This window comes from Heterocephalus glaber, unplaced genomic scaffold (genome assembly GCF_053883595.1).
Source record: "Heterocephalus glaber isolate CG9 unplaced genomic scaffold, H.glaber_assembly_v1.0 deba00001444, whole genome shotgun sequence".
Taxonomy (NCBI): Eukaryota; Metazoa; Chordata; class Mammalia; order Rodentia; family Bathyergidae; genus Heterocephalus; species Heterocephalus glaber.
Genome location: NW_028258297.1, coordinates 11012435 through 11027928, shown reverse-complemented (window position 1 = coordinate 11027928; position 15494 = coordinate 11012435). Strand labels below are relative to the sequence as shown.

Sequence of the window (15494 nt, the reverse complement as noted above, 5' to 3'; positions counted from 1 at the left end):
GTACAGCTTATAAGATTCCAAGTTGGTGTTGTTTTAAGCCACTGGGTTGATGATCGCTGTTACAGCAGTGTAGGAAACAGACACCCGCCCTCTGCTTCCTCGTGGCAGAATGAGACTGACAAGGCTGTGGTGTAGCATGCCAGAGGCCTTATGGGTGGCACCCATGTGGCCATGAGGACAGGGCCCAGTACACAGGAGAATCAAATACCAGCTCCCAAGGAAAGTCTGACTGTGCCTTCCCGCCTCTGGTCACCTCCTTTAACCACAATAAAGAGGATTAGGTGAGATTCGTGGATGCTACATGCAGGACAGGCTGGTGCTTTCCTGGGGTCCTGGCTGCTGTGTTTGCTCTGTCTAGAGGAAGGAAGGAAGGAAGGAAGGAAGGGAGGAGGGAAGGGAGGAGGGAAGGGAGGAAGGGCCACAGCCTCAGGAAAGAGGCCAAGCAGCAGGCAACATCCACCAGTGGCAGGGGTGGGTTTTAGGTCCACGTCTTCTGCCAGACCCCTGGCTGTACTCCAAAGCCTTGCTTCCCAACATGTGATCCTCTGGACACCTGTACACCAGCCTCACCTGGAAGCTGGAAACACAACATCCCAGCACCTACCTGGACCCCTGCGCCAGCATCACTTCCTATAATATCCCCACGGGACTGTGAGTTTGTTGGTACCTGACAAGTACTGACCTGGACCAGTGCTCGGCTCTCGCCTTGGACTCACTGCTTTTAGGGAAAGCCTCTGATGATTTCATTTCCTTCATCTGCTTTGAGCTTTTCCATTCTATTTGGCAAACTCATATTCAATCTATAGAACTCAATGAAGAGGACACTTACTTTAGGATCCCTTTCCTGACCTCCTCAAACAGAACTGCTCTCTTCTCTGGTCCTTATGCTTGCCTTTATCAATGTCTTGAGCTCACAGCTCCTTCAGAGCTTAGAGAGTGTTGCCTGTTGTTACCCAACAAGTACTCACTAAGCACCTACTATGTACAAAATGCTGCTCTCAGCCCCAGGGAGAGCAAATACAGTGTATCACAGACAAACAGATTCAGAGAATATTAAATATGATGAAGAAAATAAATATGAACGAGAGATTGGGATGAGGGAGGCAGCCCCCTCAGGGACTGGCTTGTTTCTTCGAGCCACGGCCTAGCACACAGCCTGATACATTGAACATTTAACAAATTTCACACTGGATCAGATCTGACCATTCCCCAGATCAGGCCACATGTTTTAAAATTCATATCCTTTCTGGGTAATTTCCGGTCAAATTTTTCCCTATCCAGAAAACTCCTAAAATGTCCTTCTTCTCCATGAAGGCTTTAGAGATAAAAATAGGAAGCTGAGCATCCTTTGGTCTTCCAGAAAGCCCCCTGCCCTCCCTCCTGTCTCCCTGGACCCTGGCATTTTGTTAGTGAATCAGGCAAAGCACATGACTGGTCAGCATACTGGGGAGCACTTCTCCACCTGGGGTCAAGGTCAAGAAATGTCACCCTCTGAAAGAGCAGCTGCAAGGGATGCGTAGAATGGGGGCCTCTCCCTCTGAGAGCAGACTTCCGCCTGAGGGATGCTGGGTCACGGGACGGGAAGAGGCCAGCCTTGCTGAGCCTCACAGCAAGAGCTGCTTTGGAAAGCAGGTGTGCTTATGTGCAGATGCATGGCTTCCTTCCTGCAGTCCTGTGACTGGTCCACCCCACCTGCCTCGTGTGATTTTGGTTCCCTTCTCAGCTGTCAGAGACAGGCAAATTCTGCCTGTTATTTGCCATCCACACCAAGGAAAGTTTGAAAACTTGGATGCCACCAGAGGCCGGGCAAAGGGCGCTGAAGGAGAAGAGCAGCAGTGTAGGACACTTGCGAGCTGTGGAGACTGAGGAAGAGAGGAGCATCAGTCACATTAAAGAGACAGGTGTTGCCAGTCTGCTGCTTCTGCCAAGCAGGAATGGGGCTCAGGGTTATGAGCATCTTCTGATTTTTTTAAACAGAGAAGCCCAAAATGTGGATTTTTGTGGAAAAGTTCTTGGTGTGTGGAATACTCGAAGGCCAGGTGTGACACACTTGCAGATCACCCTTTGCAAGTGCTGGGATGACAAGTCATAAGCTCACTGCCCAAACGACAGCACCTGACACTTAGTGAGTGCTTACTGTGTTCGTGCACCATGCTAAGCACCTCATGTAAAGCATCTTTCTAAAATTGCACAACCAACTCATGAGGGAGATACAATCACTTGCTCCATTTTGCATGTGAGAAATTGACTTGGAAAGGTTGAATTCTTTGGCCAAGGCTGCATGGCTGGTAAGTAACAGGGCTGGGTTTGAACTCAGGCTGTTGAGCACCAGAGCAGACAGGAACTCCAGACCTGGCTAGAATATAATGCAGGCATTGACGATGACAGGTCTGGAGAAAGATGGGGGTTAAATGTGTGCTGTACGAGAAGTGATCAAAATATACAGTGAATGTTTAAATTTAAAAATGTATTACAGTAAAAGACACATTCCCATTAATCCCCCTCAGAAGAGCCCCTTGCTTTGAGTGCACTTATCCCAATGTTCTTGTCACCTTCTGAAGCAGTTCTGGCAGTTCTCTTTCATCAGCGTCTTTACAAGGTATGATCAAAAATACGGTGATCAGTGTCTTTACAAGGTATGATCAAAAATATGGTGAATGTCACAGCTGAGTGCCATCCAAGAGAAAGGCAGGCTTGTAGTAACATTTTGGTGTGTCATTGTTCACCTTGTTTACTGGCACTGTGCCTCTTCCCTGAAGTCAAAGTGACCATGAAAGGTAACTGGAATCGATTCAGGACATTGAGGCAGCCATGACTGTACAAGTAAAGACACTCATGAAAGAGGACTTCCAGAACTGCTTCAGAAAGTGGCAAGAACAATGGGATAAGTATGTTTGAAGCAAAGTGGAGTATTTTGGGGGGACTAATGACAGTGGATCTTACTGTAATACATTAAAAAATATTTTTAAATAAGAACCAAGATACTCAGGTCATGGTACAAGATCCCAATGATGTATGTAAATGTATTTTATTTTGTTTTCTTTTTTTTTTTGGTACTGGGGATCAAACTCGGGACCTTGAGCTTGCAAGGCAGGCGCTGGAACCACTGCGCTAAATCCCCGGCCCTGTAAATGTATTTTATACCTAAAATGTACCAATAAACTTAATGGGGGGAAAATATTTTTAAACATTCACCATGGTTTTCGATCACATCTTGTAATTTCTGAGGCAATCTACATGCCGTGTCCTTGTCACTGTATTCATTCATCCTGTCCCTCGTCCATTTATTCACCAAGTAGCAATTGAACAGTGAGGCCCCTTTGTCGTGGGACCTGTGTCCAATCTCGTCTCTCATCGCTAACACCTCCTCCTACTTCCCCTCTCACATCTGATCTCCTAGCACCTCTAAGCCTTGGTGGTCCCCTGAGTCCCCCATACCTTCCTGCACCTCTTCCTGGGACGGTACCTGGCACATAGTAGTAATGTAGTAAGTCTTGCTGACGAAATAGATGAAGGAACTTGGGGGTCAGAGGCAAAGAGAGAAAGGAAAACAAGGAACGTGGGAGGTGGTAGATGCGGCACTGGAGGCAGATTTGGATGCTGTGGAGGGAAAGGGGGAAGAACAGAACCCAAACGGGAGCAGCACAGGAGGTGGTGGAGGTGACAACCTCGCTGAGCCCAGAAGACGAAGTAGGACGTGGCTCGGAAAGGCTCTCTAGGCAGAATGCAGGGACAGGGGACAGGGAGGACCCACCCTTCCCCTTCCATAGACTGCAAAGAAAGGGGTGTCCTTGAATTCGGAGTAACCCTTCTGTTTTCAAGGCAGTGAGAAAATCTGGTGCCCCCTCAGGTTCCCCAAGCTACCCTGGGTAAGGAGCATATCCTAATTTAACCTTCCAAATTCTGAAGATTTCATGGTGCCCAGAGCATAAATAGTGATCTCTGCTCAGCACTGGCATCAGCTTGTGAAAGAAATTTCGATATAAATTTGGGGTTCAAGGGGAAAGGGTAAACACAGTTTGTGTAAGACAGCTGTGCACAGCTGTTGGGTCAGGTAGACTTGGGTTGGAATCCCAGCCCTGTCACTCTGCTGTGTGACCATGGATGATTTACTTGACTTTTCTGCGTCTGTTGAGCTGGAGACAATGGGTGTTGCAGCACCTGGCTTCAGAACTCTGAATAGGAAGGAAGAGGCAACCCCTAGAAAGTACCTAGCAAGATGCGTACCCCCAAGAGCACACTCAGCAAGTGACTGGCGTCATCGTTATTGTCAGTATTACTGCTGAGAAGAAGCAGGAGATGAAAACAATAAAGAGCGAAGGACTCATTAAACAGAGAGAGAGCGAGCAAAAGAGAGAGATGCCGTGCAGCTAAACTGGGCTAGGTAAAAGTAGGGGTCAGAACAGTGGGTCTCAGAGGGCTTGGCCTGGGGCAGGGGCAGGGCAAGGCTGGCTCTGGGATGTGGGAGATGGGTGGTGGACCCCGCAGTGAAGAGAGATGGATTCCCTGTACCAAGGCCGCGGCGACCTGGGGCTGGGATCTTGTACCTAATCTTTGACATTCTTCTTAACAGCTGGAAGACTACTCAAGGTCAAAGAGGCTCGGGAAGAGTGAGTAAGGAGAAGTGGTGTCAGGGCTCTGAGGCAACCCCAGGCTGCTAAATCAGTGCCTTGGGCCAGGCGGGAACTAAACAGGATTTCCACCCAGAGCAAAGGTGCCTACCGCCCAGCAGGCCATAGCTCCTCAGCTTCCTGGAGCAACAGGGCAAAGCAGGGCCCAGGAGGTGCTCCAGGGGCCTCCATGGTCACGGTGCAACAGAAACACCTGCTTGTTTGTAGGAGCTTGTCAACAGTGTGGGCTGGCAGGTGGGCTCCAAGGGCCCAGCCAGCACCCCATTCCTGCCTTCTGGGAACGTAGATGGCTTTGTTCTCCCAGGCCCATCCTCTCTGGGTTCTAAGACATCGCCGATTGCAAAGTTACCTGAACACCCCAAGAGTGCCTTTGGGGGAGGAGGAAATCAATTTAATGTACATGTTGATTATCAAATACACTGATTTGATTTCCAAAACCTTGAAACTAAAGCTATGCACCTTGGAATCAGCTGAGATTGTCAACAATCACCTTGTTAACAGCCGAGTCTTGGTGCAAAGACTGGCTGAGAGGATGCTGGGAGGGTTTGTTTCAAAGCCTCCCTCTTCTTGACAGAGCCCTGGCTCCTCCATTCATGCACCCAGCAGCTCTCAGGGGCCCTCTCTTTGCCAGGCCACAGACTAGGCTTCAGGGAATGGGGGTGAACAGACAGACATGGTCCCTGCCCTCATGGAGCTGAGTCACAGTCTTACAAGGGACTCAGATTGGAAACAAGTGACTGTTTAAGAAAAAGGGAAAAGTTAAAGAAACAATTAAAAGAAAGTTGCAGGCCTGGAGCTGCTTTAGAAAAAGGGTCAGAAAGTCTCCTGGGGAAAGCAGCATTTGTACAAGGACTTTCTGCATGTTTGTGACCGCAGGGCCCATCATATAGCAGTGGTTCAGTAAAGCTCATCATGCTGGGAAGTGAAAAGAAAGAGGGGAGCTGGGGACACCCCTGTCCCTCACTCTCTGTTTACTATGATTGACTTAGTGCAAGTCACCTGGTTGCCACAATCCATGCCTACCCAGCAGATAGTAGAGAGGTGACTGATGCTCATCCCATCCATCAAGCCTAATATCTAGGGAGCCAGAGCCCAGGAAAGCCAGGGCGGCTCTCTTTTTCCTTCATTCTGAGGCACAAGCTGCTCTATGAGCTGTTTCTGTCCCTTTGGGGACGGTCCCTGCTGCCTTCCCCACACCCCAACTTCTGTCTTCCAGCCACACTGGCCCGTGGGCATAGCCAGGATCTGTGATTCCATGTGCTGTTCTTTCTGTCTGAAATATTTTCCTTTCTTCAGCTTCCTCACCCCCACTTTGTGTCCATCAGAGCTCAGCTGTTCCCTGCATTCCCTTTTCCCCAGCTTCTGTGCTCCCAGAATCCCCTGTGCTTATATGTTTTGTGCAGTGCGTGATCATCGTCTCTTTACTGGGGGATCTTCTCTACCAGCTTGAGTTCTTCCAGGATAGGGATTGAGCCATTTAACTCATTCCTAGAGTCTTGGCAGTGCCTGGCCAGTGCTCAGAGAATAGTTGTTGAGCAAAGAACAACTGTTGCCCTTTTCCTTGTCAAGAGATGGCTGGGAAGACCATATTCTTCTGCTTTCTGCGGCTTCCTGAGCTAGGGGCTGGGCACCAGCTGCAAGCCGGAGAAATCCCTTGGGCTCTCTCGGCATGATGCCTGTGTTTCTCCTTACCAGCAAGAAAGCTCACCAGCCCGCTTTGATTCCAAGGTGCATAGCTTTAGTTTCAAGGTTTTGGAAATCAAATCAGTGTATTTGATAATCAACATGTACATTAAATTGATTTCCTCCTCCCCCAAAGGCACTCTTGGGGTGTTCAGGTAACTTTGCAATTGGCAATGTCTTAGAACCCAGAGAGGATGGGCCTGGGAGAACAAAGCCATCTACGTTCCCAGAAGGCGGGACTGGGGTGCTGGCTGGGCCCTAGGAGCCCACCTGCCAGCCCACACTGTTGGCAAGCGTGTGTCGGCATTGGGAGCACAGCTAATCTCCCCATGCTCACTCTTATTTTTGAAAAGTCTCCTGGTTTAGCTGAGCCTCATTCAAATTCCTGCTCCAATCCTCCGTGATCCTCTCTGATTTAGAAGATGCTGGCACCCCCAGAATCTGTGGGAGGGGAACTAGGAGAGGAAATAAAAAGGCTCCAGGCTGTTTCCAACGTCCAGGAGGACTTGTGAGGTGCCTGTTCAGGTGTACAGGCAGGCATGAGCTTGTTCCCCTCTGTCATCTTGGGTGTCGCCCACTGTCAACACCTCCAACACCTCCACTGGTATTTTATGAATCAAGTTGGCGAGGAGCTCGCTGAATTCTGTGTTTTCTCCTCTCTCTGCACACCATGGGCAGCTGCGAGGCTCAAGACAGCACCACATCCAGAGTATGGAGGACAGGGAGGGAGCGAGAAAAGCTCAGGAGGGACTGGCTGCTGTAATCATCATAGCAACCAGAGGATGGAGCATTCTCAGGTCCACTCGGTCCACAGTGAAAATGAGGCTCAGAGACAGAAGTAAGCAGCCCAAGGTCACACAGCTGATTAGCAAGAAGTTGGAGATAACTCTTTAACAAGATTAGCAGGGCCCTTCAGGTCCCGACCACTTCTGTATCCTTCTCCCACAACATTCAGTACCCCAGCCACACCTCTTGAGCCACTTGACCTTTTCCTACTGCTTGTCTCATTTAACTTCCTCCCTCTCTCCTCTCTGCCTGCTGCCCTACCACATGGACTGCTCTTCCTCCCGTCATCCAGTTAACTCCTATTCATCCTTCAGATCCCCATTCCCATGTCACCTCTCAGGGAACCCTCCCCTGATTAGATGCAAATTGCAGCATCATAAACTCAGTGACCACAGCTGTAAACCACGCACATGTGTACTAGAAGCTTTGAATTAGGGTCTGTCTCTCCCTAACCCCAAATGACGCTGCTTCCCAGAGTCCACGGTGCTCTGGCCTAGCACTTGGGACTTTGTAGGCACTCATCAAAGACTTAGCCAACAAAATAAACAAGGGAAGGAACTACTGATCCGTGGTTGTAAACCAGCTCAGCAACTTAACATACACATTTCATTCAAACGTGGGGTCTGGGCCAAAGTAATTATTGGGGGCTAAAAGGAGCCATTGAGTTTTTGATAAATTTAAAAATCTCCCTTACTACCAGTCTGAATGTGTCTTTTCTCTGCCCCTCCCATTGCCGACCTGAAAGTGGACACTCGTGGGAAGCTGTCTGAGAGAGAATCTCTGTGACAACCACTCTGGGAGGTGAGGAAGGAGGAAAACACGGCCAGGATCTCTTGAGAGGACTTGGACGCCCAGCACTTTCTTTGCAGGTGATGATTGCTCTCTAAGCACTTCCTTTTTAATCATCAGTCATGATTACTGTCCTTTCAGTGCTGAGCTCCTCTGCTGCTATTTGTCTCCATCTCTCTTTTTCCCTTCCCTTCAGTTGAATTTATTGTTTTTTGCTTCTACTGTTCAAAGAACAGTCCTCGGACCAGGGACTTAGCTCAGTGGTTCCACCACCTGCCTCACAAGCACAAGGACCCGAGTTCAATCCCCGGTACCAAAAAAAAAAAAAAAAACAGTCCTTGGATGGGATGAAGGGGTCACCATTTCTGAAACCCATCCTGTCGCAGGCCGTGCTCATGTATTCATTTGTCAGCAAAGGCAGGTTGGCAACCTACACTGTCATGATTGCTGTGGCTACAGCAGTGAGCAGAAAGGACAAAAACTCCTGCCCTCCGGAAGCTGATGGTCTTGTGATGGTCTTGTGGTGGGAGACAGACAAAAACTACATTGAGTGAATGATACAGTGGGCTAGAAGATGGTAAGAATGCTGCCAAAACATAAGAAATAAAAAATGAAATGAGTAAGGGATCAGATACATACGGAGGAGAGGTGAGGGCTGTGGACTGCAATTTCAAAGAAGATGGTCAAGAAGAAGAAAAGGACAGAAGTTTACTTCCTTGATCCCTAAACTACCAACCACCCTGCAAAGTGTCCATGATACACCTTTTTTACAGAAAAGGAAACTGAGGCTTGGAGAGGTTCAATTGCCCCAAACCACACTGCTCGTAAGGGCTACAGCATATAAAGTGAACCCAGGTTGTGGGGCTGTAAAATTCTTTCAACTAGACCACAAAGCTTCATCTGAAAACTTCATGAGTTACAGGGACGTACATTTTCTCTTTCCTGAAAATGCTTGTGAATATCAAACCAACGGAACGTTCACACCGAGGGTGCTTTCAAAATAAAAGGGCAAAAAGGAAGAGCACGCGGTAGGTTAGGGCTGCAGATGAGTGTTAGAAAGCGGGTGCTGCTCCTCAGCTCAAAGGAGAGGGGTCTAAGGGCAGAGTCGAGTCACCCTGGAGGGCCCAGGGAGGCTGGAGATGGCAGCTGAGGTGCAGAGCCCCGATTCCTGACTGCTGAGGCCGAGAGCTCGGAGTGGATCTCCACAGATCCAGACAGAAGAGGATCCGTGCTCATGGCATGTGGGCTGCAGAGCCCTCTGGAGGTTTCTAGGGTGTGTGGGGCAGGGAAATCCAGCTGCAGGGGTCACTGGAGGCCTGGATATGAGTTCTGGCTCCACTGCTTTCCACTCCTGTGACCTAAGTGGGCCACTTACTCCTGAGTGCCTCCTCCTCTAGCTTAGAAACCCCAAGCAGGAGCTGAGAGTGTGGTGTGAACAGCTGGGGCCTGCAGGTGAAGAGCGCAGGTGAGAGAGGCGAGGGACTCAGGGTCCGGCTCTGTGGACAACCGCTGATTAGAACCCAAGAGCTAGAAGGAAGGTTTTCAGCATCCTGTGATTTGGATGTGAGACTGCTGAAGAACAGAAGGCTCTGGAGAAGCTACGTAAGGATGGCCATTATAATGCCCACTCTCTGCTCAGATGTGTCTATTCTGGTGAGCAATGAAACTGAACTTTAGTACATTTTAAAAGCAGAAAAGGGGAGAAAACCAACTGATTATTTTTCCTTCTCTGTAGAGGCTGGGCATGCTGACCATTTTCCTTTACTTTTCCTTGAATAATTTGCTTTCGCTTTGGCCAATCAGGAGCTGTGCAGACTGACTCCTTTGGAATCCCTTTACCATAGAGTCCTGACTCATTATTTTTTTTTCTAAAAGGAAGTTTCAGGATGAATAAACAAGTCGTTTTCATTTCTCTCTCTCACTCGATTGTGACACATCTTTGCGACATTTACATTTGCTTCAGTAATTTAAAAATGCCCCGAATTAATCCATTGATAAATATTTCCTATCTACCTACTGGGTGCAAAGCTTTTAGAGAAAGTCAGATTACCTTGGGACTCAGAGCGGTGTGTACACAGTGAGTTGGCCCTGTGGTGTCCTGCACATCAGCCCACCACACTCAAAGGCGAGAGTGCCCGGGAAAGGCGCTGATTTCCTAAACTCGAAAGAGAGCCATGGCTGAGCAGGGCCTGTGACACCCCACACCTCCCAGGCCAGAGGAGCTGTGAACGTGGAAAAGACAATTCGGGCCAACTGGGACTCCTCTTGATCAAAGAGACCAAGGATGTAGCCATGGCTGGCAGAGCGGCCATGAACGATCAGCCCGCAGAGGGGGAAGACGAGAGAAGCCAACAATACAGCAGGAGCTAGAAAATTCAGCAGAGGGGATTCATCAGCCTGTGTAGACAGAAAGTAATGCAAAAGGGGAGAGAGAAAAGAGGGATGCTGGTGGGTTTGCCTCTGCTTCAGACACTTTGTAGCAGCTTCGGGCTCCTCCTCTGCAGGGCTGAAAATCCTTTGGGTGAACACTTGGACCGGGTACAGGTCAGAGGGGAGGAAAGCATTAGAGAGAATCAACACACAGAGAATTTCTGGCTCCCCTTGGATACACTGTTTCCTTCAGGTGACAACAGAGGTTAATACTCGGAGCAGCAAGGCACCAGCAGCAAGGCACCAGCAGCCCGGAGAAGCCTCCCTTGGAACAAGCTGTTTCAGTGTCCTGTTGTAGATTTTATTGAGCTCTTCCCTGAAAAGGCCAATTCATCTCCATTCAGAGACTCCCGATGCTACTTTCTTGAAAAGTTCAAGAATTCCTCCTCTCACTCTGCACCCACCTGTGTCCACAGACGTTCTGTTCCCAACCCCACTTCTCCAAGCCCACTATGGACAGTAGCCTGGCAGGGAGTTCAAGTTTGCACACAGGGACTTTTCAGGTATCTGCTCTGCAGAGAGAAAAATGAAAGCTGGGTTTTATTTCTCCATCTCTGTCTTCCTGCCTCTGTGTCTGCCCCTAACAGGTGGCCATGTCCCTTCTCATCCTTCAGCACACTAATTAATTCCAAAAGCAGCAACAGAGGCAAAGAATTATTTCCCAATTCTTATTTTCATCAAGAGGTGAACAAAAATAATCATCTCAGGAGACAGAAAGCCCTAATGAAAACCAGAGGGCAGAAAAGATCAGGGAAAGATGGCTTGTTTTTCATCTGAAGTCATTAGCAGCTTCTCTGAGGGAAGATTTGAAATCTGTTCACAACTTCTTGGGTATATGCAGAAAATTCAATTAAAGAGATGACAGAGAAATCTTTTTGGAAAATCCAATTTCTCATCAAAAAACACGGACCAGAGGGCCTAAAACACTGGCAACTTGATGTTCATAAAGGCTGATTCTGAATGGCCAGAAAGGCAAGCATACCACTGCCCGCCCTCCCCCGCCCCGCCCGAGATCTGGCTATGCCAACTTCCAGAAATAAGCGAACTTACAACCTTGGGAAATTAGCACAGCCTGAAAATAGCCAGTTTAAAATCTCCAAACCACTTCTTAAGTGGCCAAGGCCCAGCTTCCTATGATGGCCCTGAGGCCTGCTAAGCCCCATATGAACAGAGACTTTGGAAACTGAAGGCCAGCTTGAACTGGGGCCCTGAGCACCAGCCCTTTCTGCTCGGGCCTTGGCTACATGTAGAAAGAGAGAATCAACCCAGAAGAGAGCCTGGCCAGCCCTCCCCCTCTCCACTTGAAGGCAAGTGCCCCAGGACTGGGCACCCAAGGAGGCCACTAGGGAGAGTGCCAACCCTCAGCTCCTGCATGCACCACAGAGCCATTGGGAAGGGTTTTGATCCTAACCCTTTACAGATGAGCAGAGGGACAGGGTGCGCGGCTTGGAGAGAGAGTTAGAGGGGGCGGGCAGTGTACCACACAGATGAGATTTTAATAAAAATTCTTAAACCTTTTAATGCACAAGTGATCCAAATCCACCTCTAGTCCACTTGTCTTTTGGGAATTATGAGATGTTTAAAAGATCACAGTATTAAGGATTTGTAAATAAAACCCTGATACAAGAAGAGTATTTATGCCAGCTCACCAATATCTGATTATATTTCCCCTAAAATAATGTCTTGTCTTTCCTGTAATCTCTTGGCTGCTATACATCTCCATCCATCTAACTAAAGTCCAAGGAAGGCAAAACACCATGGGATCATTTCCCTAAAGCAACCCTCATTCACTTCACTTTCTTTCTCTTTTGGAATAAAAGCCTGTCATAAATGTTTAATTAAATGGAGATAGTCTTTCCACTGCTAATGACCAGTGGTATAAAAGGCTTTTCATTTTTTAAAGGAGGGGTGTGTATGCATGTGCTGAAAACGGTCCCTATTAATTTCGTCATATTGACTCTCTGGCTGGGGAGGAGCATGTAGTATTCAGCATAGAGCTGCTCTGCAGAATATGTTAAAGGCAGCGGCTTGGATTGAGAAAGGGCACCAAATGCAGTATGCGTCAAATAGACCATTGCTCAATGAAGTCACTTAGCTATTCAAAACATGTTCAGCCATCACTCAACTGCTTGCACCAAGAATATTGGGAGGGGGACAGAGAATTTATGCTTTTTCCCAAAAGTAACCATTTCCCAAAGAGCAGCTTGGCTCACTTCAGGTTAGACCCTCGGGCCACATCAGTCTCTTCGTCTGACATCTTTCTCTCTCTTCTCCCTGTCTCCTGGCCTCAACTCCCTGCATCCCTCTCATGTTGAGCCTAACAAACAATCCTGCAGTGCCCGCTTCCCGACACTGCCTCAAAGGGCCTCCAGTCTTAGTTCGCAGCATCAGAAGGAAGGCACATAAGCTTTTCTTTCCACACAGAAACATATGTATTTCTCTGTGCCTGTCTGCCTAGGGGTGGCTCGTACACACACAGAGCTATGCAAATGCATATTAAAGTCTGCTGCTAAATGCAGGTTGTATGACCTGCAGAGTTTTTTCCCCTCTTCCTCTGTGCTTATTAATGTGTCCCAAAACCACATGCCTTCATCCATGCCCTGGTCTCGTAGCCTTTACACCGTGGGGGCCCCTTGGCCCGTAGCACAAGCACACAAACCTCAAAGACCCTGCAAGCTCAAGGCCAATGGCTGACACCCTGCCCCACTGCTCCCCCACTCCCCCCTCAACCTCCCCACGCCCTCACCCCCCTTCTCCCTGCCTGCCTGTACAATGCTGACTTGACTTGCTCCTGGATAACAGACATGTCACTCTGTGTGGAAGTGAACTGGTTCTCAGCCTAACCCACAAGTGAATTGCTGTTTATTAGAACTTGGGCTTGTTTCCTTCGAGAGACGTATGTATTTTTAGACTTTGTAAACATTAAAACACACATACACACATGCAGCCAGCTGCCTAGAACGAGATGTGTGGCTCATAGACATTACGAAATGCTCTTGAACTCGGCTTGAGATCCTGGAATAATTAGGATTTACCAAATAAGGATTCTTAGAAACAACATTTTTTTTTCTTTTAAGAAAGAAGGTTTGCTGCAGATGATGATGTGTCTGGGACTTTTGGGGGAGTCAGGGGAAGAGGAGAGGAAAAGGAAGAACATTTTTGAATTCTTCCCTGGGAAAAGATGAGCAGCATTGAGGGAGGCAATTATTTTCTCTCCTCATAGATGGCAATGCTAAATCCAAAGGCAAATCCTAATGATTCCGAAGCAGGCAGAGCCCATTTGACTTTAAAGACATTCTCTTGCAGTTCACATCAGATCATAGATGATTCCAATGAAGAGGTCTGGGGGAGGGAGGGGGTGGTGGAGGCCAGAGAGTGGAGTATGGCTTTTGCTTATTGATTTTCTTTCCTCTGAAACTAACCCAACCAACCTTGATCTGGTGGAGGGAGTGAAGTAAGAAAATGGTGGAATGTAAAGGGGACTTATTTGGAGGAGGGTGGGGAGGGGGAGTGAGGAGGGGAGGGGCCAGGTGGAGGGGGTGGGAAATCAAATACCTTCAAGGCAGCACGTTCTCCATAATCCAGAATGGGTCATAACTTCCTCATTCTTTTTGCTGGTTTCGTTCTCACTGACACTTTTCGTCTTGCAGACCCCTCTGGAGTAGAGCCAATAGTCGGTTCCCACAGCTATGGTCATCAGGCTGAAGGCAGCGAAAGCACCAACGGTGGTTAAAAGCATTTGAACACCTCGATCAAACAGCCCCATAATTCTTCATTATATAAACACCCAACCGACTTCTGGTTCTCGGAAGGGTGTGTTTGAGGGTGCGAGTACTAAAGCCAAAAAAAAAAAAAAAAATTAAAATATAATTCCACTACTAATATAATGGATATATATGTGAATAGAGGATATGGAGAGATATTTTAAAAAAGGGAGGTAAGAAAGCTCACGGAAAAGAGTGTAAATTATAAAGATCACACGGGAAGAGAAGCTTGCCTTTTGGGATCAGAAACTGTTCCGGTTGCAGTGAGTTTAAAAAAAGGGGGGAGGGGGAAATAAAAAGACACCCCCACCCCCCAAGTGAGATGCTTTAATCTCTTTTCCTAAAATTCTGGTCTCCAGTTTCCATAGGTGATCGTTAATTTGGAGATGGCTTCCACAGTGAACCAGGGAACAGCCGAATTCTCAACACCATCTCTCATGGTCGGGACCTAGACAGTTAGAGATTGTAAGAGCCGAAATGCACCCTCCCGTCTTCGTTCTCGGCTCTGCGGCCTGCGCCATGAAAATCCTTGGCTTCGCCAGTTCTCTTCCTTGGGGGGGGTCTCGGGCGCTTTCGTTTCAGACCAGACTTCCCAGTATTCTGTAAGCCCTCGGTCTCGGCTGCACGGCTGCGGGGGTCTCGCCTTCCATGGCTCTGCAGGGCGGGCAGGAGCGGCGGCGGCGGCGGCAGCTGGACTAGCAGCGGCGGCGTTTATTGTTGGTGACGGGGGTAGTGTTGGCGAAGTGGGGGAGGGAGGGGGTTTCTCCCGGAGAATCGAGGCGCTTTTCCCTCCCCCTATCCGCAAAGCTCCTGGAGTCGAGGGAGCCGGCGTCTTGCTGCAGGATGGGCCGCCCGCCCCCCCCCCGCGGCCGACTCGCCCCCGGCGGAGCGCTCCCACCTACTGCATTACCGGTGGTGCTGAAGTGGACAGCTCCCCGCGCGCCCGCTCTGCGCGCTCCGCGGCTGGCCGCACAGCGCGGCTGGCTCGGAGGGGCGCGCGGGCCGGAGTCCTCCTCCCCCGGGGCAGCCGAGCCGGGCCGGGCAGAGCGGGGCCGCCTGGCTTCCTCTTACTCCTCTCCCCAGTCCTAAAATGAGCGCTCTCCCTGGGCTCTGGGAGCTTAGAGGAAGGCGTAGCTACAGATCGCTAGCGCTCTCTCTCTCTCTCTCTCTCTCTCTCTCTCTCTCTCTCTTTCTCTCTCTCTCCTTCCCTCCCCCCCTTGGTGTTTCTTCCAGCTCAGCCTCCTTCTCATTGCATCTCTACGTGCCCAGAGCTTCAAATACAACCCTCCCATCACAATCAGACTGGCACAAAACTTCAACCAGCCGTTTCTCTGCCAGGAAGTGGTGGAGATGGAACCTGGATGGGTAATTACAAACCGTGTGTGTCTGTGTGTGTGTGTGTGTGTGTGTG

At 49.1% G+C, this 15494-nt stretch overlaps 1 protein-coding gene across 1 annotated transcript in view; it reads right to left on the bottom strand.

Moving 5' to 3' along the window:
• Positions 1-15074, bottom strand: part of Cacng2 (calcium voltage-gated channel auxiliary subunit gamma 2) — a 112380-nt gene extending 97306 nt beyond the window's left edge. The window contains exon 1 of the mRNA XM_004845684.4: positions 13875-15074. Coding sequence (XP_004845741.1) covers positions 13875-14085 — 211 coding nt within the window. The 5' untranslated portion in view covers positions 14086-15074. The remainder of the gene's footprint in view (positions 1-13874) is intronic.
• Between the last annotated feature and the right edge of the window lie 420 nt (positions 15075-15494).